This window comes from Salvelinus fontinalis, chromosome 34 (assembly GCF_029448725.1).
Source record: "Salvelinus fontinalis isolate EN_2023a chromosome 34, ASM2944872v1, whole genome shotgun sequence".
Taxonomy (NCBI): domain Eukaryota; kingdom Metazoa; phylum Chordata; class Actinopteri; order Salmoniformes; family Salmonidae; genus Salvelinus; species Salvelinus fontinalis.
This window is the reverse complement of record NC_074698.1, coordinates 16357078-16383650: the sequence shown is the minus strand read 5'-3', so window position 1 is coordinate 16383650 and position 26573 is coordinate 16357078. Positions and strand designations below refer to the sequence as shown.

The following is a 26573-nucleotide window of genomic DNA, read 5'->3' as shown; positions in this document are numbered from 1 at the left end:
GATAGGTGTAGATCAGACCACCATTTGCCTCATGCAGTGCGACACCTCTCCTTTGCAGAGAGTTGATCAGGCCTGTGGAATTTTGTTCCTCTTGAATGGCTATGTGAAGTTGCTGGATATTGGCGGGAACTGGAACACGCTGTCATACACGTCAATCCAGAGCATCCCAAACCTGCTCAATGGGTGGCATGTCTCGTGAGTATGCAGGCCAGGGAAGAGTTGGGACATTTTCAGCTTCCAGGAATTGTGTACAGATCCTTGCAACATGCGGCTATGCATTATCAAGCTGAAACATTAGGTTTTTGCACAACAGTGAGCCTCAGGATCTCGTCATGGTATCTCTGTGCGTTCAAATTGCCATGGATAAAATGCAATTGTGTTCGTTGTCTGTAGCTAGTAACACTTGTCTGTAGCTAATGCCTGCCCATACCATAATCCACCATGGGGCACTCTGTTCACAATGTTGACAAGCGCAAATTGCTCGGTCTGCGGTTGTGAGGCCGGTTGGATGTACTCTAAAACAATGCTGGAGGCGGATTATGGTAGAGAAATTAACATGCAACAGCTCTGGTGGCCATTCCTGCAGTCAGCATGCCAATTGCACGCTCCCTCAACTTGAGACATCTGTGGCACTGTGTTGTGTGACAAAACGGCACATTTGCGCATGGAACATTTCTTGGATCTTTTATTTCCGCTCACGATATATGGGACCAATACTTTACATGTTGCGTTTATATTTTTTGTTGTGTAATTAAATATTTGTTAACTTTTTAATGCCTATCTAAACAATGTAAACTCAGATTTTTTTTATATATTCGCTTATGTTATAGCTTAGACCAGGCCCAACCCTCTTCCAAGAGATCCCACAGGACAGTCATTTAACACACCTGGTTCTACTTATTACCTGCTCAACAAGACCTTAACTATCTGAATCAGATATGCTAAATTAGGGTTGGACTGAACCTACAGGACAGTAGATCTCCAGGAAGAGGGTTGGGCAGCCCTGGCTTAGACCCTATTTTATATCTGAGGATACCTGTGTGGCGGAGACACAACATGCTCTTGGATACAGGGTGGGTTTCATTTCAATTATAGAAATATAATTAATAGAATGGACCTATCCCTTCATACCACTGCAATTTAGCTGGTACACCATTGCAATTGATATTTAAACTTTTTTAAACTTTTAACTTCTACCAAAAAGATGGCTGTTCTACCAAAAATATGCATTTTTAGGTCCTTGACGTTTTAAGGTTAAAAGACAATGTTGGAAAAAAATGTAATAAAAAAAATCACAAATTAATATAATAGGTGGACAACCCTTTTTGTCAACTTTTAAAATTATATTAATCTCAACTGTTTATCTTTTCCAGTGTTGAAGACATGTTTCATAGTATGGCCAGGTATACAAAATAGGTGAACTTTGAGCATGTTTATCTGTTGAATGTTTTTGCAGTCATGTCCAAAAATTAACTTTCTTACAACAGGCAAATATGTATGGAAGGTTTTGTTTAAGCAAAAGGTGTGCTGTCAAAAAGTGATTGAATTCAAATGGATTTATTACCCTTTCATCATAATTGCCTTTGTTTTTTGTGAATGAGTGCAGGGGGTGAGCTGACTGGGAAAGAGGGGTCATTAAAAGAACAGTGCCGAGCAAGCTCCGCTTTCGGAGAGGGGATGGTCGGCCTATTTAGAGCAACACCCCCCAAAACAGCAGTTTTTCTGCACTAGCAGTGACTTGCCAATGTCACTCACTGAGGTTTTCCCTTCAGAGTCGTTCACAGAAATAGAGGGGCTACAGAATCTGAAATGGGGAGGCGGTGCTTGGTTGATGGCTACCTCATCTGGCACCACCAGGTTTGAGGGGAACCGTAGTCCGTTCACTTGACAAGTCTCCCTTTCTCCAACTATCACTCTGAATTTCTTACCCCCCCCCTTTCTCACTCTACTGATAGCAGGACGCATGTCTGAATGTTCTCCCCTCCAGATTACTTTTCTGTGGGACAGGACAGATCATGCCCATATTCTCTCTCCATCCCCCATAATGCCCACAGGCGCCTCACATCGTTGCATGTTTAGCATGTAGGCTAAACCACGAAATGAAGCTGAGCGCACCAACTTCCATGTGATGGACTATTTTCGGCTGCTTTGGTTTAGCAAGTTTTTTGGGGGGCATGTATTGGTGAGGCATACCTTTCATTGACTGCAATGCGAATGCCATTGCCGAGTTACTACATGTGCAGTGCACATACGATAATGCCTAAGATTGTGTTTTCAGTCTTTGCCATCCACCTAAACCTTGAAGGCAGCTTGGAGCAACCATTATTTGCTAAGATGGGTTTTTCTTCAGACCAATTGTTCCCCTGAGGTAAGGTAATCATCAAAGAGTACCTAGCATAACTGGATTATTACACTTAAAAAGATTAATCCTGGATTATAAACCAGCAGTTTGAAATCCAGGGGTTGTGTTCTGCCTTTTGTCAAGCTGCCGTTCCATATCACTGTGACCGTTTGAGGTTGGCCGCTTTCTATTTGAGGAGAGTGGGATTTGTCCTTCTTAGGTTTGGCCTGCTCCCAAACTAGCAGGGCTGAGAGTCACTAGTTGCAAGGTAGAGTTGGTCACATTTTAAATGGCCTGCTACATGGCTAGTGCTCAAGATGGGCCTTTTTCGTCTGCCTTATGTCTCAAACAGCAGTGTGATCATTTCTGTGTACAGAACAATCACTTCAGATAAAGTCTACTTATTGTATGACTGGTTCTACGGCACAGAAAGGAAAGTAACACATAAATAGGCCTAGTGTGAATCTTAACCTCAACTCCCCCAAATAGCCTGTTTTATTGGATAATCACTTGGTGGGTGCTTTATGTCGTTGGTTGGTTTTGTCTGTCATAGTTGCCACTTGCTGGCCAAGACTGCTACTTCCATTCAGTCTGGACATTTTAATATGTGATAAAGCATCAGTCAGTTTAATTTTAGGGTATCATAGCAGCCAAAGCTGTCAGTGTGATATTTTAAAAATGGGAAAGGAAACTAGGTAGTTCAGCCATTCTGTTTCCAAGTCTGTGCAGTTTTATGCAAATTGTCAGGTTCACATACTGTAGAGTAGTCTTGTGATTGATGACAAAGGTCTAGCCTACGCCTACATACCTACATTAATCTATTCCAAGGTATTTATCATGATAATGTGTAACTTTCACCTCTTTAAAGCTTAGTGTCTGTTTCTTCTGTCTACTGAATTATTAAACCCAGTTTAGTTTGCATGCAGGGTATTGCATTCAAAAAGCCATCCAAGATTGAGTATCAGTGTCTGAGGCACGCTTCTCTCAACATCTATCTCCAGTACTGCCTGCTAGTGCTAAGCCTAAGCATCTCTGCTTTTGAGACAAGGGGTCTCTCTCACGAGAGGATGGCCTGTGTTGAGGCTTTGTTTATTCAAAGCCCCCAAAGTCACCTTAAGTGCACCAGCATGGAGAGATGTGGTGTTTGTATTCTATTTTCTATCCCCCCTCCACCACACAGGAGCATCTGTTGAGCCCTTGTGTTTCACAGTGTCGTCTCTGTGTCACCTCTCTCTCGGTGTGTCACTGTTAGTCTCTGGGTGGCTGAAGCCTAGACTGTAAGAGTCTCTGTCCTCTGAACAAGATTGTGAGTTGGCCCTCTCAAACCAGAAGCTGTGCTGTGATGTCAGTGCCTACAGTCTGGTGGTGTAGCTGATGAAAGAAATGCTTGTATATGTCAGTGATTGATGAACTGTATGTCAATCACGGGATATCAACGGAAGGCCTCTTAAAGTCGAAGTGGGATTCTTAATCCAAACAGTTGCTAATATGTTTAGCGACTAGCTGGTGCCACACAGCAATTTATTTCACCCTCATTTCCGCCTGCTTTTAGAAATGTCCCTTTACATAACTAGTAATCTAAAGCTCCACCATTGATGGGATGAAAGGGGTGGGATTGGAATGTAACATGCATTAATCGCCTCATGCTGCTGCTGCTGTGTAAGCCTTTTGTTGTGTTTCATAAACATGACAATGTATTTTTACAGAAATATAAATCATTCTATAATCCAGATTCAAAAGATCGACTATGTGAAATCAAGATATGTTTAAACCTCTTTCCCTCAGTATTCGGTCAGTAGGTTTTGTGTGTGAATACGACAGCAGTCACTTTGGATTATTAGTTTGCGTTACTGATTTCTCTCGCTAGAATGCAATGTCTGGTTGAATAATTAAGGTGCACTAAAGCCCATGCTATTTGTATTTCTTGGAGTAGAGGTGGTTATGATTTTTACATGTTTTCTGAAGGCCATTATTGTCTAATTACGTGGTGCTCTTGGGAGTTCTTTCCATTGCCTGAAAAGAGGGAAGTAAGACTTTAAACTGGTTCTATTTCCACAAGAGCTGACAAAAAATCTGTTTGCCATGATTGAGCTGTGGGAAAGTTTGGTGGAAATTAATCTGTGCATGCATTTTGTGTGTGAATGTATATGTAGCCTATTTGTGTTCTCTTTGATGTTACCCTTTCAATGTGTTGCCCTTCATGTGTTTTCTGAGACTAAGAACACTGATGACCTGCAAAATTACTATTACATTTTTTTCCCTTTATTTAACCAGACCCTAACCCTTCACCTAATTTGAACAAATTCTGAAATTAAATATCAGTTTGCAGGTCAGAAGTGTCTGCATAGCCCTTTTAGTGTATTCTGTGTGAGTGAGTGGTCATAGCCACTCATGTGACCTGCCTTTTGATTCTGACCACAGTGGGGACGTGTGCAGTGTATGGTCCTGTTGTTTTCACATTGTGTTGAGCATTCAGGTTGCACTGTTCCTCAAACCAGCCTCTACCACTGACTCACACAGCTGATTGACCAGCCAGGGCTCCTCTAATTTGCAGCCCCGAGTCACACACCAAAATGTATCCCTCTTATTTGTTACACACACACAGGCTAAGCGGACAATCACATTCTGACAGCAACAACGGCTGAAATGTTCCTACAAAAAAGCCTTTTTTTCTACCCTTTTTTTTCATGCTCTGTTTAGCTTACCAATAGTTTTCTCAGGTGCTTGATGGTAGTCTTGGCCCTGAATTATACTGTCCATATTAGGCTAACTTTAATTGAAGAACATGTACCTCATATAGACATCTTTGTGTGTGGTGTTGCACATTGCTTATCAGTAAATGGCGTACACAACAGAGCTGTAACTCCTACCTTCCTGTTTTTATTAAACGTACATTTTAAAGCTGTTAGATATTTGAGTTTCTGTAGTTTCTTTACATATTAACCTAAATAGTGAAGTGTTAATAGAATAATCTAAGCGCACACTAAAATGTACGTAGCTAAAAAGAAAAATATCTGGTTAATTTTTTCCTCACATTTTGCTGATTGGCTTAGTTTCACAGTGTGTCGTGTGATTTTGCATCAGCGTTAAAAAGAGGAAGGAACTCATTTTAGTTTTGGGGGGTTTCAAAAAATTCTCCTTTTGGGTTAGGGTTTAAAATGATACACTAATCTCACTATGACGAGATCTGCTTGAGTTGTCATTTTACAGCTCAGTTGGAAAGGAGGCCTATTATATCTCATGCCATTATGGGATTGGAATCAAAAGATGGGGCCTCTGCCTCTGACAATGGAACTTGAGGCCCCCTATTCTTTATGCTCTTGGCTAGTTCTCCTTTGAGACGCATGAATGCAGCCAGTGCTTTTTCAGATCTATTTGTACAGCAAAAGACAGCCCTCTATTTGAGAACCAGAGTGTCATTATAATGCGGCCAATGCCATATTGTAGAAGCAGTGAGCTGTAAATCTCCTTTTTTATCTGCCCTAGATGTTTTTCCTATGGGCACCTCTAGTCAGTCATGCCATATGACAGGGTAGCCAATACCTCATTACTGTGCTCTTCTAACACAACGGAAGCTAAGGCTACATGAGCCATGATGCCAGATGCGTCCAGCCAGTGTATATCATGTGAAATAAAAATGTTACTGATTTTTAAAGTCATTTTTATTGTTTTTAGGCTATGCTTACTGTACATTTAGTCACCCCTCTCAAATCATCCACCGTTACAAAAAAAACCTGAGGGGAATAGCCTAGTAGTGTTTAGGTTTGTGACTTGAGTAACTTATTGTATCGTGTATTACATAGGATCCTCATTTATTAACATTGCGTACATTTCTGCGTGCGCCATTTCTGACAAGTCTGCGTGTGTACAAAAATATTGAGATTGATAAACTTGGCGCATGCCATACATTTTTAATTTTTACCCCCTTTTCTCCCCAATTTTGTGGTATCCAATTGTCTCATCGCTGTAACTCCCGTACGGACTCGGGAGAGGCGTAGGTCGAGAGCCGTTCGTCCTCCGAAACACAACCCAACCAAGCCGCACTGCTTCTTGACACAATGCCCACTTAACCCGGAAGCCCACCAATGTGTAGGAGGAAACACCGTACACCTGGCGACCACGTCAGTGTGCAATGCGCCCAGCCCGCCACAGGAGTCGAAGTGCGCGATGGGACAAGGACATCCCTGCCGGCCAAACCCTCCCCTAACCCGGACGATGCTGGGCCAATTGTGCACCACCTCATTGGTCTCCCGGTCGCGACAGAGCCTGGACTCGAACCCAGAATCTCTAGTGGCACAGCAACACTGTGATGCAGCGCCTTAGACCACTGAGCCACTCGGGAGGCCCTGCGCATGCCATACATACTCATGTTTCACTTATAAACCAGACCTGCACCGTGAACGAGCAATAAAACTCTGCCCGGAAAATGCCCTCCATTCACCTTTTATGGTGACAATAACGCACTTTATTTGCTGTATAATTTGGCACTATTTTGAATTAGGCCACGGCAGTTTTGTAAAAGAAGCAGCAATTGCATATTTGATCACATTTCTGTAAATGTGTGGGCAGAATGTTCTGATATTTTGCAGTGACTTTTTTTTTCTCCAAACAGCATTCATCCTGCCTGTCTGCATATTTTGCAACATTGGTTGTATGTTGGAATCAATTTAAATGTAGGGTACAGCCCACACTTCTATACAAACAACGATTTGTTAAATCTTTTGTTAATCAATAAATTGTTTCCCTGTCCTGCCTTGGTATAGGCTCTGAGATGAAATAGTTTTATGATGTCACGCTCCTATCGCACAGCAATACTGTAGCCTACCCATACTGTCAAATATTTTACTTAAGCTACCGGTCTATTTACTGTGTTGGCAGAATGTTAATGTATGCTGTATTTAGAAAAGGACTGTGACGACAGTTTCTGAAACAGAATATAATGGCAAATTGTTGTTCACCTGTTCAATCCGTCTGTAGGCTATAAACGGCGCTGCCTATGGGATCACGTACAGCAGAACATGAAATACATGACTTATCTGTTCACTTATGCTCAATTGAATGAGTGATGTGCATGGCAGTTTGTTGTATTCAGGAATATGAACCCATCACGGCCAGAAAAGGTGAGGAATTTATTCTGTTATGAGTCCTATGTTGAATTATTTTAGATTACAAAAATAAAACACTAGAGCTGTGTTCGAATGCTCATACTAACTGCACTAACCGTACTATTTGTGACTTTAAATTGAGTATGTAGTATGCTTATAGGTCATAGTATGATGTAGTTAGTATGCCAAAAGTTCCCGGATGTCGTACTAAATTCACCAAAATACGAAGTATACGAGCAGTGGACACTATTTCCGCCCTTTTAGGGCCCATAATGCGATTCTTCAGAAAATGGGTGTGCTTGCCAGTTAGCTTGGGTGCTTGACTGCCGTTGTGAGGTCAGAACTCCCGGCTCAACCCTACTCCTCAGCCAGAGCATCCAGGGTGTGCTCTGAATTTACAAATGGACAATCTGACAACGCTCTGTATTTACAAACGCCCAGAGCGCACTCTGGCACTTGAGATTGAATTGAACAACTTCCGGTAGACAGGCGATGCGCTAGTACGCTCAACTGAAAGGATACTGTTTGTTTACAGTATACTAAAATGAACTAATAGTATTTAGTGTGTGTATATACTCATTAAGTGTGTAGTATACAGTATGTGTATTTGAACACAGCCTAGATTTTCTCTCTTCTCACTAATGGCAAATGTTAACATGGAGGAAAGGATATTCTCACATCAAGTTCAGTTTTAATAAACTGGGGCACACACGCTTTTGGGGTATATAAAAGAGGTTTATAAAATACATATCTCAGTCCCATTTTACACAACAATTTCTGAGAGATATTGCATCCTTTCTTTAGACCTAAGCACTGGGAAAGTGGCTGGATGATACCTTCCTTATTGCTTTGTATCCAATCACGTCTCAGGTTATCAAGACAACCTACTTCCTACTCTTCTGCTGCTGAACTAGAGGCTGGTGTTGAGCAAACACTCTCCCATTGGCACTGTGAATGGTAAAGGATGGCCTTAATTGGTCTATATTAGAGCTGAGCGATATGGACAAAAATCTATATCATGATAAATTGCCTGAATTCATGCAATAACAATAAATTGAAGTTAGTAATGTTTAATGTGCACCTTTTTTGAATTATCCTTTAAACTACTACAACTACTAGTTTGATGGTTGTACCTATCAATTGTCCCATTAACAACCCCCCATATTGGCAAACATTTAATTTCAAACTTTACATTTCTCTATAGTGTAGGCAACTTATCGTAATGAACAATGTCAGCAAAATGCCAGAGGACAGTCCCTCCTACTTCAGAGTGCTGGGAACCTTGGAATGCAGATTGAGCTTGTGCACTGGCACATGAGTGTGTGTGCAGTGCAGCTCTCACCACAGCTTAGCTAACTTCCTGTTTGGATCCTCTTCCACCCCCAGCAGCTTCCTGTCTCCGCGGCACAGTCGATCACTACACCCTACACCTACAGTGCTGCACAGGATTACAAAGTGCAAAACGGCATGTAAGAATACACCAGCCTGTGGGTCTCTTACTCATCACCAAAGAGTAGCTGGATTAGCTATACTGTACAACAGAAATACAAACGCAACATTTAAAGTGTTGATCCCATGTTTCATGAGCTCAAATAAAATATCCCCGAAATGTTCCATAAGCACAAATGTATTTCTCTCACATTTTGTGCACACATTTGTTGACATCCCTGTTAGTGAGCATTTCTCTTTTGCCCAAGATCATCCATCCACCTGACAGGTGTGGCATATCAATAAACTGAAACAGCAGGATCATTACACAGGTGCACTTTGTGCTGAGGACAAAAGGCCACTTAAACAATGTGCAGTTTTGTCACACAACACAATGCTTCTGAGTTCTGAGGGAGTGTGCAATTGGGGTGCTGACTGCAGGAATGTCCACTTGAGCTGATTCCAGAGAATTTAAGGTTAATTTATCTACCATAAGATGTGTGCTCTGAATTTACAAATGGACAATCTGACAACGCTCTGGATTTACAAACGCCCAGAGCGCACTCTGGCATTTGAGATTGAATTGAACAACTTCCGGTAGACAGGCGATGCGCTAGTACGCTCAACTGAAAGGATACTGTTTGTTTACAGTATACTAAAATGAACTAATAGTATTTAGTGTGTGAATATACTCATTAAGTGTGTAGTATACAGTATGTGTATTTGAACACAGCCTAGATTTTCTCTCTTCTCACTAATGGCAAATATTCTCACATCAAGTTCAGTTTTAATAAACTGGGGCACACACGCCCCAGTTTAGAGAATTTGGCAGTTTAGAGAATTTGGCAGTACTTCCAACCAGCCTCACAACCACATGTAACCACGCCAGCCCCGGACCTCCACATCCGGCTTCTTCACCTGTGGGATCGTCTGAGAATAGCTACCCGGACAGCTGAAACTGTGGGTTTGCACAACTGAAGAATTATTGCACAAACTGTCAGAAACCGTCTTAGGGAAGCTCAACTGCATCCTATTCGTCCTCAACGGGGTCTTGATCTGACTGCAGTTCGGCATCATAACCGACTTCAGTGAGCAAATTCTCACTTTCGATGGCCACTGACACGCTGGAGAAGTGTGCTCTTCACGGATTAATCCCAGTTTCTACTGTACCTGACACACAGCGTGTATGGTGTCGTGTGGGCGAGCGGTTTACTGATGTCAATGTTGTTAACAGTGCTCCATGGTGGCGGTGGGGTTATGGTATGGGAAGGCGTAAGCTACGGACAACTAACACAATTGCATTTTATCAATGGCAATTTGAATGCACAGAGATATTGTGATGAGATCCTAAGGCCCATTGTCGTGCCATTTCGTGTTCCAGTTCCCGCCAATATCAAGCAACTTCGCACAGCCATTGAAGAGGAGTGGGACAACATTCCACAGGCCACAATCAACAGCCTGATCAACTCTATGCAAAGGAGATTTCGCACTACACGAGGTAAATGTATTTAAGACCAGATACTGAATGGTTTTCTGATCCATACCCTCAACTTAAAAAAAAAAAAGTTATTTCTGACCAACAGATGCATATCTGTATTCCCAGTTATGTGAAATCCATAGATTAGTGCCTAATGAATTGATTTCTGGTGACTGATTTCCTTATATTAACTGTAAAATCGATGACATTTTTACATGTTGCGTTTAGATTTTTGTTCAGTATGTTTAATCATACTTCATGACAACCCCTCTTTTAAACCCCTTTCTCTTTTTAATTGCAGTTTGTTCTTTTTTCTCAGTTGTGATCCTTTTTGGGGGGGGGCTCTCCATATCACTATCCACTAGCTTTTACTCTCAAAGGGGGAGCTCTGAAGCTTTTAGCCAGTTACTTCTTCTAAGCCTCCGATTAATCTCCCCTATCACTTATTAGCTCTCTGCGCAGCTATCGATCCCATCTCCCATTAGATTTACCACAGAGGAGAGAAGAGCCGTGCCTGCTGTGCCCTCTTATGCTGATCATTCCCCTCACTCCAGTCCAGTTCTGACCAGATCCTGATTAATACATCAGGAATCCTCTGAGCAGACAAGTTGACTCAAACCAGATCAGATCCAGTAATTGTATTTTCTATTTTTTATTCCCAGAACCCTACAGTTAAATTATCGGGCTGTTTTTAAGTCCGCAGGAGTGGAAAATGGTTAAATCCCTGCCGTGGTGCTCAGTGTGAAGTTTTTGGTTCAGCTGAGGGCCTCTACTTCGCCATTCTCCCAGCCAGGAACCTTCCAAGTTCCCTTGCCGTGTTAAGGGACCAGCCACGTTGTGTGTTTCAGTAGCTGTAAGTGTAGCTAGTGATAGTCATGGGGTTTAAGTGTGGCGTCCCATGAGAGTGGGGCTTAAATAAGCCTATGTCTCCCCCTCCCCTCTGTTGTCAGAACAGCGCTAATGTGACCCTATTAGGTAGCAGGGGAACTTTTCTAGAAGTTGTCTTGGAACACATTCTATGACACGAGCCATGGCAGCCCCCCCTTAGTAATGTGGAGTTTTAACGCTGCACCTGGCTGACTTGCAGAAGTGTATCATGGCTGTGAGTCATGTTTAGGAGACAGAAGTTAAGAGGAGGAAGTGATTGAACAGTGAACATGGTGTTCCTTAGCAACACAGTGGAAGGCTTTCTGTCCATGACACCACCTGCACCCTGTTGTCACTGCCCTCAGAAGGACAGAATCCACAGTGTCTGCTGGCTCTGCGCTCGCCAGAGCAGTAAATGCTATCTGCCCAGTGTCAGCTTGTGGCACTCATGGGGAGATTGGGATCAGAGCAGGCCATTGCTTTAATCAGTCATCACTGGGCTTGATGGCTGCATGAGTGTGTGAGTCACTGATAAATATCTAACCAGATAATGTCACTGGTTCCCTGTGTGTGCCTCGGTTTATGGGCGAGGGCATTGAGGCAGGCAGACACCTGTGGGTTGGATGGAGCCCCAGGGTCCTCTGCATTGCAGGGTGGACACAAACTGAGTCACTCTCCCTCAACCTCCCACTCTCTCGCTCTCATATGTCATCCTTTCACCCGTACCCCTCCTCTCCACTGTGCTGTAGTTGAGAGATGAGATTAGTCTGTCCCCTACCCCAGTAGCGGCTGGCCCTGAGCTCATCACCATGAGCGCCTGGAGGCCACCAGACCCAGGCTGCTGCTGCCAACCTACGTCTCAGCTGGGCTCAGGAGGAGAGCGACATGGAGAGAGTGAGTTTGCTAGTGAGAGTGGGGAGGGAGGCGGCTCCAGCGTCCACTCTAATACGGTAATCCATTGTGGGCAGCATGTGAAGCTCGTTAAAGCGCCCTTCTAAAGCAGGGATTAGGGTGGCCCAATGCTCCTTGATCACAGCTACTGGACATAAACACCCTGTTAGACATCTCTCTCACTCACACACACACCATCTGACACACCGCCTCCTCCATGCTGCAGATTAACCACATCTAATGGTTCTTTATGTATGTACGATAAAGGATGATTCTAGCCAACATAAAGACTTGTAGAATCTTTTTATTCTGTTGTCCGTTTTATTTTTGTCACACACACACAAAGTTCTCCTCTCTGTTCCCTCTGTTTATATTGTTTACATGGGAACAAACTGTACATGGAATATAGGCTACTGCTAAATTGGACTTTATACACGCCGTGTGGGGCTGGCTGCTGCCATAAAATAGAGATGCCCTCATTTTTTATTTACCCGGAGGACTTTTCATGAGCTGATCACAAGGAGTGTGATTCCTCTGAACTGGTCCATCATGCATCTCCTCCTGAGAGGAGCAGGGCTTCGCAGCGTAGCAGTGCGTCAAAGCCGTAATTAGGACTCCTCTGCCGCCCCTGTCTCCTCCTCCCTGTTAATGCAAATCACCCTTCCTGCTCTCATGTGAAGAGAGGGGTGAGTATCAACCTGCAGTATCAATCTCTTTTGGTTTGCTGCTTATTTTTGGTCCTTCCCATCCCTGGATGTCCCCATTCCCCAGAAAACCTCCTCAGGGGATGGGGATTGGGCAGGGGGTGTGAACAGATTGCTGCTCTCCTCACTGACTGGCTTCGCTGTGGCACAATCTACTGGAGCCCTTTCTCCTTACACAGAAGTAGTGTGGAGTTAAGGCTGAATCTCCAGTACTAAGCTAATCTCAGTGTTTTAGAATGTGTCAAGCGCGACCAGTAATGGGGTTGTCTGAATTGTTCGCTAACCCTCCACTGCTGATGATGGAAGCCAAAATGCCTCTTGCTTATCTGTTTCAGAGAGCGTGTTGCACAATCTTTAGATTATCGTGTAGAGTAGACGGACCCGACTGACATTGTAATAATGGGTAGTCCATTCCACCACTGAGCAGTTGGTAAAGCTGGCATTGACCAGAGCTGAGCCCTAATTCCATACTCCATACAACAGCTGGCCTTCAATACAGATGGCTGTACACAGTGCCAGATTTAGCCCTTTTTAATTCTAGACATGAAGAAATTCTAATCCAACAGACAAGAATTGAAATGTGGATTACCCTCATCTCTGCTCTCTACATATACGTCACTAGAAGTCCTGCTTGAGACCCTTTCATATTTTACTTTCCCTGGTGCCATGGTTTATGAAATGGTACTTAAAAAGCCCTAGTGATTTCATGATGTCATGTATTTGTCCAGTCACCTCAGTTGAGTTTGAGCTGACTAGGGGAATGCAGCTGTGGGGTGGCGGGGCGGCTCCCCATGTGGTAATGGCCCTTAGCATTGTGTTAATTACAAGTGTTTGAGTGCTTCATTAGCGGCAGGGTAAGCTTCTCTTTCTGGTGCATTTCAGTACTCCTCAGAGCGAGTGTCTGCTCCCTTGCTGTGGGGAAGGAGGGTCAGTGTGCTCTTGACCTTCCCCAGTCTGTTGGACTCAAAGCACAGCCGCCAACGTGTCAACATACCAGGCCTTCCAATGGGTGCATTCCATGTACGCCAAACTATTTGCTTTGTCACGTTACTTTCACAGATTTTGAATACAGTTACTGTCTCTCGTGCGCTCATACACTACACACAGGCAGCATTGTCAGATGATGAACAGAGGCCTTGTTCGCGGATTTATCCGTCATGATCCTAATTGATACGATTCAATTGTCCGTGCGCGTTGAGGACGGGGTAAACTGATAAAGATAACCCTCGTTTTTCTGTTCCGGTCTCTCAGAAAGCTGAACAATAGTTGAATGTGAGTAGACAAATTAATGAACCAGCCGTTGCTTCATCGCTGGATGGATGAACATTTGGGTTTTTATCTCTGTTGTTTTATTTGTAAATGCACGACAGAAGTCCATTAACAGAAACAACAGGCCTGGGAGGCCCATAGTTTGAAGAATCTTTATCTACTGGCCTCACTTTCACACTCCAGCATAATCCGTAGTTTTGATTCATAGAAATGGTCTCTGGATTGCGTCCACAGTACAGACGCATGGCTATCAGTCACCTCCCCTCCTCCTCTTCTCATGCTAGGCTACACCAGGTAACCAGCTGGGTCTGTAAGCTATGCTAACGTCAGAAGAAACCCGCTCCACATGTTTATGTCAGCTACTCTCTCATCTGCATTGGGTTGTCATTGAAGTCTGCTTTGGGGATGGTAGTCAGTCAGACCAAGGGGTGCATAGAGTTCATCATTATGCGTCTCAGGCTTGGCCACCAGGGTTTTAGCGGGGGTCTGAGAAGCGCTGTGTGTGAGGTGGAGCCGGTCTGCTCAGTGGCAGCTGTGGAGGAGATTATCCCCTGGACTTTAGCATCGCTAATAGAAACTCCTGAATCTATTGTGCCTCAGTCAGATACAAAAAACTAAAAAAATCTCTTTAGAGGGAGGGAATGCAGAGTGCCCACAAAATTTCATTAACATAATACAGGCCTGCCATGGAACACATGAAGACAGAGCAATGCACAGTCACAGTTCTGGTGTTGCCTTCTCTGAAAGAAACTGCCTACAAAGCAAATGTTTTAATCTTTTTCACATCAGCTGCAGCTCTTTCAGCATATTTTTTTTGTCATCAGACCGTTTGCACTAGACCTAGAGTTGAATTTGATGTGAGAGAATTGTTCTTCATAGCCATTGTCAGTTAAGAGATACTGTAACAAAACTGGTTAAGCAGACTAAGCCAAGCGAGGTAAACAAGCCAACTAGGTTTACGGCTTTACCGTTTAAAGGAACTGCCTTGTGGTTTCATGTTATCATGGAACTACTTATGGAAGATTGAATGTTTTCAGCCTTTAAAAGCAACTCGGTCATAATCTGAGTAAACAGTCCTCTTCAAGCCCCAGGGAGAAGTGTAATCTCTTTACGCAGGCTGAGCAAACCTCTGCAACTGGTAGCTAACAACATAATGTGATAGAGAGTTTGCAAATTGGTTGCCACTACAAAACCTTTCTTTTTGGTCTCAAGTCAACCTTTAAACACACCTTCCCCAGGATGTTGGTAGAATACTGATATCACAGGGTTTTCATTGTGAATGGGAAAATATTGGTACAATAACTTATTTTGGTTTTGCTTTGTTCTGGTGAATGTACAGAGTTTGCATATTGTCTTTATTTGGTTAATTATTCATGGGAACCTGAATTAAATTACATTTTATGACTGTACCTTGAGCTGACATATATTCTGGGTCTTTCCCCAGGAATATTCCAGCAAGGAAGCAGGCCTGTTTATTTATTTTATTTAACCTTTTATTTAACCGGGTAAATCATTGAACACATTCTATTTTACAATAATGACCTGACCAAGGGAGGGCAGTAACCGTGCAGCAATGCAGACACATGACAACATGCAGACATTCCACGCAAAAACAGAAGAAAAAAAATACATCTTTAAAACACATCAGTAAAACACAGGGGACACAACTAGTAGCCACTTACTCGAAAAGCAGTCCCAGGGGTGGATAACCAGCTAATTTAACCTGTTAACTTCTTTGTGATAGGTGGGGCGGTAGCGTCCCACCTCGACAACAACCAGTGAAATTGCAGAGCGCCAAATTCAAAAACAGAAATTCTCATAATACAAATTCCTAAAACATACAAGTGTTATACATCGGTTTAAAGATAAACTTCTTGTTAATCCAACCACAGTGCCAGATTTCAAAAATACTTTAGCGATAAAATGAATCACTTACCTTTGATATTCATATGATCTTCATATGGTTGCACTCACAAGACTCCCAGTTACCCAATAAATGTTTGTTTTGTTCGATAAAGTCCCTCTTTATATCCAAAAATCTCAGTTTTTGTTAGCGCGTTTTGTTCAGTAATCCACTGTCTCAAACAACATCCGGTGAAATTGCAGAGCGTGAAACTCAACAAAACAGAAATTCTCATAATAATCATACATAAAAGATACAAGTGTTATACATCAGCTTAAAGATAAACTTCTTGTTAATCCAACCGCTGTGCCAGATTTCAAAAAGGCTTTACGGCGAAAGCAAACCATGCGATTATCTGAGAACAGCGCCCAGCAGACAAATCATTACAAACAGTAACCAGCCAAGCAGAGGAGTAACATAAGTCAGAAATAGCGAAAGAATTTATCACTTACCTTTGATGATCTTCGTATGGTTGCACTCACAAGACTCCATGTTACACAATAAATGTTTGTTTTGTTCGATAAAGTCCCTGTTTATGTCCAAAAACCTCAGTTTTGTTGGTGCGTTTTGTTCAGTAATCCATTGGCACAAAGCGCGGTCACAGCAGGCAGACGAAAAATCAAAGAAGTACCATAGAAGTTCGTAGAAACATGTCAAACAATGTTTATAATCAATCCTCATTTTGTTTTTGTCATAAATAATCGATCATATTTCAACCGGACAATAGCTTCATCAATAGAAAAGGAAAAACAAGAAGGGCGTGCTCTCGGGATCGCGCAGGACACATCTCTCCAAAGTTCCACTGGCCTCTCATTGAAAGTGGTGTTTCTCCCTCCATTTTTCAGAGTGAAAGCCTGAAACAATGCCTAAAGACTGGCCACATGTTGTGGAAGCCATAGGGATCGTGAACTGCGTGATAAGTCTTTGTATGGTGGATACACTTTCAATGGAAAAACAGCCATTTCAAAATAATAGCACTTCCTAGATGGATTTTCCTTCCATATCAGTTCTGTTATACTCACAGACATTATTTTAACGGTTTTTATGCGTATCCTAGCATCTAGGCCTGAGTAGCAGGCAGTTTACTTTGGGCACATCAGTCATCCAAACTTCCGAATACTGCCCCCTGTCCCCAAAAAGTTAATGAAACTGGGAATGGAGATTAATTGGTTGAGTTTTAAGTCCTGCTGGACTTTATTCCAGTCAGTAGCAGCAGAGTGTTAATGTTTTGGAGCCAGAGTTGGAGCAGGATGTTGGAACAGACAGGGAGATGTAGGAAGACATGGAGAGGAATTTAAAGGGGTAGAGGGGGCCTCTGCTAGTAAGGGTTTTGTAAATTATGGTGAACCTATGAATTTGTTGTCTGCTTGTGAGGGATGGTTGTCCAAACTGCTCATAGAGGGAACAGTGGTGGGTGCGGTAGGGGGCTCCAGTGGAAAATCTGATGACTGAGCGGTACAGAGTATTTAGTTTTGAGAGCAGGTTTTGGAGGTGTTGCGGTAGAGTGTCACCATAGTCCAACAGAGGGAGGACACAGGACATTGGCGGGGCGGGTAAAGCAGGATTTGCGCGGTAGAGAAAGCCCAGTCTGGATTAGATTTTGCGGTTAATGATATGGGTGCTGAAGTTGAGTTATTCATCAAGCCAGGTGCCCAGGTATTTGTAATGCGGTACTTGTTCAATGGAGGTGTTGTTGACAATGAGGGTGTGTTCGGCTGGAGACTGAGTTGTTTTTTTGCTTGATAAGGTCATGTACTTGGTTTTGGTTGGGTTGAAGTAGTTTGAGGTCTGTTTAGAATGCAAGGTTGAGAAGCAGGTATTTTCTCTGTGCTTTCTCTGTTCTCAGGTGAAGTTTAGAATGCAAGCTTCACCTGAGAACAGAGAAAGCGCAGAAAAAATATCTGCTTCTCAATCTGTGGCGCCTCAATTTATCACTATTTTTTACATGTTTATGAGACCCCTGCGATCTGTTCTGACTGTCCTCTGATATCTCTACTTGAGACCTCATACTCACTCGGATGCGGCAGTTAGGTGCTGATGGAGTGTCAGGGTTGTACAGAGGTGGGGCTGTGTTTTGTTTGCCTCTACAAACCACTTCTCACTTAGAGCAGTTGCGGTGACCGTATTACTGCCACATGAAGGCAGTCAAATTCCACGTGACCGTTTAGACACGGTAATTAGGCTTCTCCAAGCTCTGATGCTGCTGATGGTCATTAGTAGCCTACCAAACTTGCTAACTGCCTCTGCCTAGTACTCAGCACTCTGACATTAATGCAAATGTAATCAAATATCAAATCAAACACTTAATGAGAGCCCATTAGCTTATGGTGCGCAACATTTCTATAGGCTATGCAATTGCGTGAGAAAACATAGTGATGGCCTCTTAAAAAGAGGGATATCCCGTCAGCTTTCTATAGGCTAGGCCTAATATATTTATTTCTCAACTTTCATTATATTAAGCACATTGCTTGTCTTTACAACAGGAGTATAGCTTACTAGGCTGGAATGAAAATGAACCACAGGAAAGTGCATAGATTACATGTATATTTTTCCCATGTCCCTGTTTTGAGACAAGTGCATGATAATGGTCCATTCTAAATCAAAACAAATCTCATATTATTTAGTATATGTAAAGACTAGATTAAATCAAGAATAGTTTGATGGTCGACAATATTAGCCTATCACTTGTGAATTATAAACTATCACTTGTGAATGATGCCCAGTGTAAGGCAAGAAACAATGCCTTTAATGTGCTTTACAAGGGGTGTAGAGTCTAACTGGCATACATACTGTACTCAGTGCGTGAGTTTCAAGTTTGGGGAAGATCATTTTCACCATAACTGCACCGTTTATAATAAAAGCATACATACATAATCACATTTATGCAACGTGGCGTTGGTGGATGGAGCGAGACATGATGTCCCAGATGTGCTCAATTGGATTCAGGTCTGGGGAACGGGCGGGCCAGTCCATAGCATCAATGCCTTCCTCTTGCAGGAACTGCTGACACACTCCAGCCACATGAGGTCTAGCATTGTCTTGCATTAGGAGGAACCCAGGGCCAACCGCACCAGCATTTGGTCTCACAAGGGGTCTGAGGATCTCATCTCGGTACCTAATGGCAGTCAGGCTACCTCTGGCGAGCACATGGAGGGCTGTGCGGCCCCCCAAAGAAATGCCACCCCACACCATGACTGACCCACCGCCAAACCGATCATGCTGGAGGATGTTGCAGGCAGCAGAACGTTCTCCACAGCGTCTCCAGACTCTGTCACGTCTGTCACATGTGCTCATGTGCTCAGTGTGAACCTGCTTTCATCTGTGAAGAGCACAGGGCGCCAGTGGCGAATTTGCCAATCTTGCTGTTCTCTGGCAAATGCCAAATGTTCTGCACGGTGTTGGGCTGTAAGCACAACCCCCACCTGTGGACGTCGGGCCCTCATAACCACCCTCATGGAGTCTGTTTCTGACCGTTTGAGCAGACGCATGCACATTTGTGGCCTGCTGGAGGTCATTTTGCAGGGCTCTGGCAGTGCTCCTCCTTGCACAAAGGCGGAGGTAGCGGTCCTGCTGCTGGGTTGTTGCCCTCCTACGGCCTCCTCCACGTCTCCTGATGTACTGGCCTGTCTCCTGGTAGCGCCTCCATGCTCTGGACATTACGCTGACAGACACAGCAAACCTTCTTGCCACAGCTCGCATTGATGTGCCATCCTGGATGAGCTGCACTACCTGAGCCACTTGTATGGGTTGTAGACTCCGTTTCATGCTACCACTAGAGTGAAAGCACCGCCAGCATTCAAAAGTGACCAAAACATCAGCCAGGAAGCATAGGAACTGAGAAGTGGTCTGTGGTCACCACCTGCAGAATCACTCCTTTATTGGGGGTGTCTTGCTAATTGCCTATAATTTCCACCTTTTGTCTATTCCATTTGCACAACAGCATGTGAAATTTATTGTCAATCAGTGTTGCTTCCTAAGTGGACAGTTTGATTTCACAGAAGTGTGATTGACATTGTGTTGTTTAAGTGTTCCCTTTATTTTTTTGAGCAGTATATATATGTATGTATATGTATGTGTGTGTGTTATATATATATATATATATATATATATATGTGTGTGTCGACATTGTCAAGCCTTTAGATATTAATAATGATCCTACATATTATATTTGTCAAACATGACTGGTGTTTAGCCGTGTGTGTGTGTGTGTGTTTAAAAGTCTCATTTAAAGTTTTGTTACATTTTCAGGCGCCTCATGTCAGCTTTGGTCTGGACATGACAGGCTGTAGCCAATACACAGTCTATCGCCTACACTTTGACATGTAGGCTAATGTTTTATTTACATTTACATACACTTATGCTTTAAGAGAATAGTTGTTTTTTGGTTTTCAAATCAATTTAATTGACTATTTTGTTTAATTGCCTTGGTGTCCTGGTAGATTGGGCAAATGGCCTTACCCCTAAAATCACGAAAATCCAAGCCTTTTGTAATATCTGCAAGAGAACATGAGGGAGTGTCTGTGAGCTGTTATGTTTGAAGTAGATGCGTCGTGAACTGTGTAAGTGATGAGACTAAGGTGGAGTGTAGTGTTTGTAATAAGATGTAGAGAAAGTGAGATCACCTGGAGTTCAGAGTTCCGGACTGCATGTCTGCCACTTCTACACATGTGCAATCAGTCACGCCTAGAGGCTGTCTGCCTGCATTTCCTCACCAACTGTAAGACCACACACACACTGCCACAGGCATACTCTTCCATCACTGTGCCCGTCTCCCCCCTGTGCTCCTCACAACCTATTCACATTCACTCACATTATCATAGTGCCACAGGCATGGACTCCTCCCTCCTTCCCCCCTCTGTAATTTTGTATCTTGTGCCGTAGTGGCTGTGGTTCCACAGTGACAGCTGGTGTGCTGCAGGCTAGCTGGAGCAGAGAGGTCAGAGAGCACTGAGGCTAGTGACCAGCTGGGGGGGAAATTGCCAGACCCCCATCATCGGGGCTTTGAGAAGTAGGAGGGTGTGGTGGAAAGAGTGGATAGCCCTAATGTCAATCTCACCACTGACACTGTACTGCTGACACTGATGGCCTGGGATGCCTTCACGTAGTCTTACATGACTCCTGTTTCAGTTGTCTCCTGCTTGCCTCTTTCCACTAAGCCATAGTGTTTTTTACCACCAGGGGGACTGGTTGCTTGCGTGGGCTTCAGATCAACACTACACACCGAAGTAGAACGAGTTCTGAAAAACTTGACTCTTACAGGATGGGGCGGGATTAAAAGACACTGAAAGTTGAAGTGTCTGGTGTCTGTAGTGTCTGGTCAGATAGGGCTATGACGGTTAGATGTTGTGACATGAGTAGGTCCTTCCTCTCTACCATAGCTGCAGCTTTTCTTTTGTGAACAATGTAAAATGATACCTGATAGACAACATGTCTAGCTGCCTTTACATTGTTGTGTATGCATTATGGAGATGTTTCCCAACCGCTGTGTTGAAGCATAGATCAATATTCTGTGGTCAGAAGCCCTCTGTACTGCTGCACAACTCACTGTTCTACACAGCCTGCCAACTAAACTGTGCTGTACCAGTCTGCCTTCCCTTCTAGGGGAACTACACGCCTACTGTGTAAATTACTGTCTGTGTGAGAAAAGGGAGAAATCAATCTCACCCGGAGCAACCCTCTTATCTGATAGTTGGAAGATCATTTTATAGCTCTGGATCAGAGCCTGTATTGTGTTTGATGGGGGCTTAAGAAGCCATCTTGTTGCTGGATGTGGTTGAGGTGCTGAGTGCCTGAAGGTTGTAGTCTATCTGTAGCCCCTCTTCTCACAGGTCCTCCAGGCTAATTCACACACACTGATGTGGTCTGTGTGACCAAGTTATGTGAACCCGCAGACACTAAACACTAAACCACTATCTGCGAAGGATTCAGGTGTTTAAGTTTAGGTACTCAGTTTATCATCACTGCCTCACCTGTCAGACATCTATGTAAATCAAAAAGAGTTTGATTCTGCACGCAATGCAACCGCCCCTTGGGTATTTCAGGTTAGGTTTAAAGATAGATGCAATATGCAGAAATTGCTCCAGCTTTTCCTGGTTGATAAAATTCGGATAGTTTGCCTAATTTCAGTTTTTGTGACAAAACAAGCAAGTATAGTGTAGATAGTCATTGTACCATCTAAACTGCTGTGAAATATCTTTTCCATAACCAAAAATATTTTTTTGTCAGCTGTTTGAAGTTGGTGTACAAAACCGAACGTAAAAGATGCAAAAAATGAAACTTATGCACGGGAAGCATAAAAATAGCGCATATAGAACAGATCTACTGCTTCTTAGACTTGCTTTCAATGTGAATGACAGATCTATAACACACATTTCAATGTGAATTTGGTCAGGTCGCCCAAAAAGCCTTGCAGGCTTTAAGAACCCTCTGGTGTGACAGTGGTGGCACACCCACTCTGCCTCACTTTCCTTTCTATCTCTGGCTCTCTCTCTCTCCCAGTGCTCTGTGCACAGGAAGGATGTTGCACACTCTATTTCCTCAACACTTTTTTTGCAGACAAAAAGATGTAGGCCGTGTTCCTCCCTTGATCACACATTGTCAAGTATGGTTTAAAGGTGTTTCAACACCTAGCAGAGACCATGAAGTGTGTCCCAACACTGAAGCCTGTGGTCAGCATATCACATTGAAATACCTGTGTATTCTAAACTATATCTAGTATGACTTCTATTTCTTCTGAAATGGTAAGGCTGTACTGAAGCCAGAAGGTCTGATATTTGTGTGTTCAGTCAGGACAGATGGAGGTTGGAATATCTTTGTTTTGAGTGGGATGTGTCAGTATATTACTGTGAGTCAGAACCCTGGTGAGAATTGATGACGACAGTTTCTTTCATCTGACTATGAGTGTTCGAGCCAGAGGCTTTACATGACTAACTGCACCAGTGTACAGGTGCATGTTTTCAACAACAACAGCCACACACACACAAACTTAGACACACTCATGCACCAGTGCCCCCAAACCTGCAAACCACCGTACGCCTCTCATACAAGAGTGCTCCCACAGCTGGCCTGGTGTCATGGAGGCTTGCTTGCTTGGTAAATGAGTGTACTCACAACAGACAAACGTGTCTCAGTCTGTCGTTTATGGCTGTGCCATATTAGTGGATACAAAACCGTTTCAGCCCCCCTTCACAGTGACCAGAGAAGTACTCTGTTTACTAGATGTGATATATTGTTAACCTCTCTCTCTTCCCTTCTCTAGGTATTAAATGAAGAGTGTGACCAGAACTGGTACAAAGCAGAATTGAACGGGAAAGACGGCTTCATCCCCAAGAACTACATAGAGATGAAAGCACATCCGTAAGTATGAACCACCTGACCCAGACTCCTAATATGACTCAGGAGGACTCACCTCTCCAGCTTATTGTTGCTGACTCGGGGTATAGGCAAACAGGACTCATCATGACTGCCAGGTCACGCTGGGCCACAACTTCAATGTATCACATTGATTTGGCACTATGAAACAACTGTCTGAATTGAACAGAACAGTCCCGTCAACTCCTAGTACTGTGCTGAAATAGCCAGTACCACCGCAGTGGAATCTTCTCCCTGTGTGTTCATTGAAGCACTGAGGTTTCTTAGAGGATATTACCTCTGGAGCACACAGTGCCAGATTAGCGCGCTCTGTATTAGTGTGCTCAGGGCCTCTTAGACTTAATTTAATATTGACCCTTATTTCATTGCCACTGGGATTTTATCAGGTGGGATTTTGGAGTATGGAGGGGGCTGGGTCTGGCTGTCTCTGTCCCAAGGAGATATGCCATTCCTAGGCTTTGTCTGTCTGTGTACAGTGAATGCAGATATATAGTGCAGGTATAAGCTGTTAGCAACTGCTCCAGGGCCAATTTATTGATGATTAATGCCTGGACTTGGATAGTGAGAAATGGCTGATCCATAGTCTGTGTTAATGAGCAGAGAGAAAGCATAGGTCAGGTCAGCTGGTGTGGGCAGAGTGTGAGTTGTGAGTAACAGGTGTGGCTGTGATCATGGGGAAGAGATGTTCAGCAGAAACACGTTATCTCGGGTCTGGTCCCTACCCTCAGTCTGTCTGTGTAATGGAAGCCCTGAGTGTAGCCTTAGTGTAGGGGACAGTTGTGATCTGATCCCATGCCAGTAGTAGTGGGGCAGGAGTTTGTCCTTTGTCCCTCTATAGACTAGCTGTGACGGAGTGGCACCAGGCAGCAAGTGCGCACACACACCAACTAGCCTGCCTTATTTTGGGTACAGTACATGGGTAGTTGACGTGACAGACCTTTTTTTATCCAAAGTAGCAAACACATTAATTTAACTGGTCAAAATTGTGACATCCTATGACTAAAAGCTTGGATCATGAGTAATTTCATGCAGTGTGTCATTTGTTTTCTTACAATTTTGAACCAAATGTGGTAATTGTCCAATGGTGGGACTGCTGTTTGTTAATTAATATACAAATGAATACAATTCCCTTCCCCTACTCTTGTTCTTATGACACAGAGTGTGTTTCAAGAAATAGCAGTCCCCAAGTCCATTCATTATATTTCCGAATAGTTCTGCTTGCTTTTGGGGACAACATGTAATCAATGTCCACATGGTGTGACCCAATTCTATGATTAAACAACGAGCCAGCATTCGGGCACCATTGCGCTGGGGAGGGTTCTTTTGCAATGAAGTACAGAAAAAATAGTTTTGTAACTTTTCTGCCATTGCCATCAGGGCCTACTTTTTGGCCAACCAGCCACTGGTGCAGGTAGATGGAAAAAATGTACGAGCTACCCGGCAAAATATTTTTTCGCCATAATTATATAAAAAAACAACGGATGACCATGCTTTGTAATGTGGTATATATTGCTCAATTATATTACATTTTTGTGACCCGAGTCTTTTAACCAAAATGTTCAGCTGCCCCTTTAACCCATTTCATCCTGAATTTTTCCCAGACATGAAAATATCAAAATCTTGTGTCATTAGTAACCCTTTGAAATAATCAATCATTATTTTTTTTAACATTTTCATGGAAAAGTAGGTGAAAAAGTCTGTTTTATGGTTGGTCAGAATTGTGACCGGTGGGATAATGTGATGTATACTGAATTAACATATTTCTCCAATGCAGTCATGAAAATTCTTTATTCCAGCCCAGTTATTAACACATTTAAAACTCTGTCACTGTCAGTCCCCAGCATTGCTACTAGAATGCCCATCACAATCTAGTGTGGCTATTTTACATATCAGAATCCTTATACAACACCAATATGAATACAGAGCAAAAACAAAAAAACACAACCATCGATGTATTTCAACATTGTAACATTGTTGCTTTAGTGCAACATGTATCGAAACATTAATATTGTTACTTTATTGTAACATTTGAAATTGTACTTTAGTGTAATATTCATTGTAACATTGTTAGTGAATGTTGCACTAAAATGTCACAATGACAACTGCATAGCAGTTGTGTCATTCATTCACATTGAACATAAAGGTAACATTTAGGATAGAGGTAGCCTGTAGAACATGCATTCAAGTAGAGGCCTACACTGGACAAAATAAAAAATATTATACACATACATACATATATATCATAGAGGTAGGCTTCAGAACCAAGTGCACGATTAGTTTGTGCATCACTATTTTAAACTGTGATCAGTCAGACCTACTGGCATACAGTATGTCTTGAATCAATTGATCCTCTTTTCCTAAAACATTTCAGTCATTTTGATGGTCTTTTTCCCTTTTCCGTCGACTTTTCTTTTCTTCCTAGAGTCCGTTGTACTGCTTCTCCTCACCCTTTATTGACTTATCTATTTTTCTTTTATTGGCTTTTTCAGCCCTTTTTCATTCGCTCTTATCTCCTTTTCTACTGTCCATGGTATATCTTGAAGCACTCAATGTGCAGTGGCGCTTTGCATTTCTCACATGCATAGGTAGTGCGTTCGTCACAATGATGACATCTATGGAACCGGTGCATCGTGTTGATTGGCCAGTGAGAAGCTTAGTCATATCTTGCTTGATCTTCAACAGTAGCAGCCAGTAGAGATCTCCTTCCGTGGCTCAGTGGTTTCGTGCCAAATCTTTGCATATGTGCCACTTTCAATGAGAAGGTGACCAGGTTGATGGTCCCTCCCATAATATCTGTAAAATAAATGGCTGTTTACGAGTGCACTGTTGGGAGACCATGCAAAGATGGGCCACCACCACTTCGTAGACCTGATTGAGATATGGTATCTTGAAACCTGTAGGTTGTGAAGTTCAACACCACCCATGTGCTCATTGTATCGGTTCATGCATTTTGGTTGTGGGACTTTGAAAAGACACATCACTCCTTGTTCCATCTCTTGACAGAGGTCTCACTGTATTTCTCTTCCATGTTTGTTGCCACTGTGACAATGTTATTGTCTTTCTAACGGACCAGCAACTGGACCAGCAACCGGACCCCGGGGTAACTTCATGAAGTCCTTCTTTGCCTTGAATGGGACATCAGACAATTTTGCCTTATCGTTCCAGAACTCCCGTATCCTCTTTTTGTAATTTCATCGAGGAGTGCAAGCGAAGTGAA

At 43.1% G+C, this 26573-nt stretch overlaps 1 protein-coding gene across 1 annotated transcript in view; it reads left to right on the top strand.

Annotated features, from left to right (window-relative positions):
• LOC129833299 (growth factor receptor-bound protein 2) overlaps window positions 1-26573 on the top strand; it is a 45740-nt gene that overhangs the window by 6094 nt on the left and 13073 nt on the right. The window contains exon 3 of the mRNA XM_055897796.1: window positions 23244-23341. Coding sequence (XP_055753771.1) covers window positions 23244-23341 — 98 coding nt within the window. The remainder of the gene's footprint in view (window positions 1-23243; window positions 23342-26573) is intronic.